General features: G+C 57.3%; 1 protein-coding gene across 1 annotated transcript in view; it reads left to right on the forward strand.

The window, feature by feature from the left end:
• Window positions 1-181: 181 nt before the first annotated feature.
• LOC102021383 (zinc finger protein 490-like) overlaps window positions 182-1,062 on the forward strand; it is a gene marked incomplete at its 3' end in the record, with an annotated part of 20,092 nt that continues 19,211 nt past the window's right edge. The window contains 1 exon segment of the mRNA XM_005409482.2: window positions 182-976. Coding sequence (XP_005409539.2) covers window positions 974-976 — 3 coding nt within the window.

A 1,062-nucleotide genomic window follows, 5' to 3' on the forward strand; every position in this document is an offset into this window, starting at 1 on the left:
CAGCATTCCGTCGCAGACCCATCAGCCTTTTGATACGGACTTTCACGGACACTGCAGTGAGCTCCAGGCTGGGCTCTTCAATCTCCAGTGTGCACACCCTCTGCACGCTTCCTCATCCAACTCTGTAGCTGACCATTGTAAGCCAAACTTGTAATTCCTTGTACATTTGTTTATCTTGTATTATATCTGTTCCTCTAGTAAACCCTGACTGATACAGTATGTCAGCGCGTGGTGAGCTTTCAGAGTTAAATCTTGAGGTGACCCACTTCAAATTACTCCATACACTGAATTGTCATTGGCTTGTTCTTTCTTGGCACGAAACCGGTGGACTGTTGGATAAGGTGAGCAATCTTTGGCCGTGAAGACAACTGGCTCATTCCAAAGTCCTCAAGTGTGACCCACGGGGCCTTCTGTTCTGGTCCAGAGGCGCACGGTATGGCCAGGCCTGGGCTGGACCCTTCTCCTTCTCTGAGGTAAGGGGTTGTCTCTGTGGGAGACCGAGTCCGGAGTAATCTGAATTTCCCCGATATCCGATTTCCAGTAAAGTGGGAAGGCGGTGCCCGCTCTGGAAAGCCAGGACAAGCTCTGCTGAAATGCTGTTATCCCCTTGACTGGGTTAGGTTCGTACCCTGGGAGGAAACCTGGCCTTGAAAGAGCCAAGGCTGGACCGGGTCATTTCTGTACCCTCAGGCAGCGTTGAACACCGGCCCTGTCACTCAGGCCTTAGGGGGCGGGGTTTGATAACCAGGGTTTCCGGGAAGCAGGGCGGGACTGCAGGAACCGCCCAATGAGGAGCGGCCGTGATGCAGAGGCGCCGCATGGGGGATCTGCACTTCCGGGGCCGCCATATTTAGGCTCTTGCCGTACTGGGGGTCTTGTTCGTTTCTAAGAGAGTCCCGGGTGGGCTGAGCTCCGCTGCCCCGTGACGGCCACCGACTTCAGGAGCTGCGGGGAAGACGCCGGGAGACGGAAAATGGTGACTGTGCGGGCTCGGCCTCCACGTGCGGGGAGCGGCGTGGTGGCGCCCGCGGCGGACCCGGCGTCCCCAGCCGGGCGGCGCGC

Source organism: Chinchilla lanigera, unplaced genomic scaffold, assembly GCF_000276665.1.
Source record: "Chinchilla lanigera isolate Chin_1 unplaced genomic scaffold, ChiLan1.0 scaffold00123, whole genome shotgun sequence".
NCBI classification, from domain to species: domain Eukaryota; kingdom Metazoa; phylum Chordata; class Mammalia; order Rodentia; family Chinchillidae; genus Chinchilla; species Chinchilla lanigera.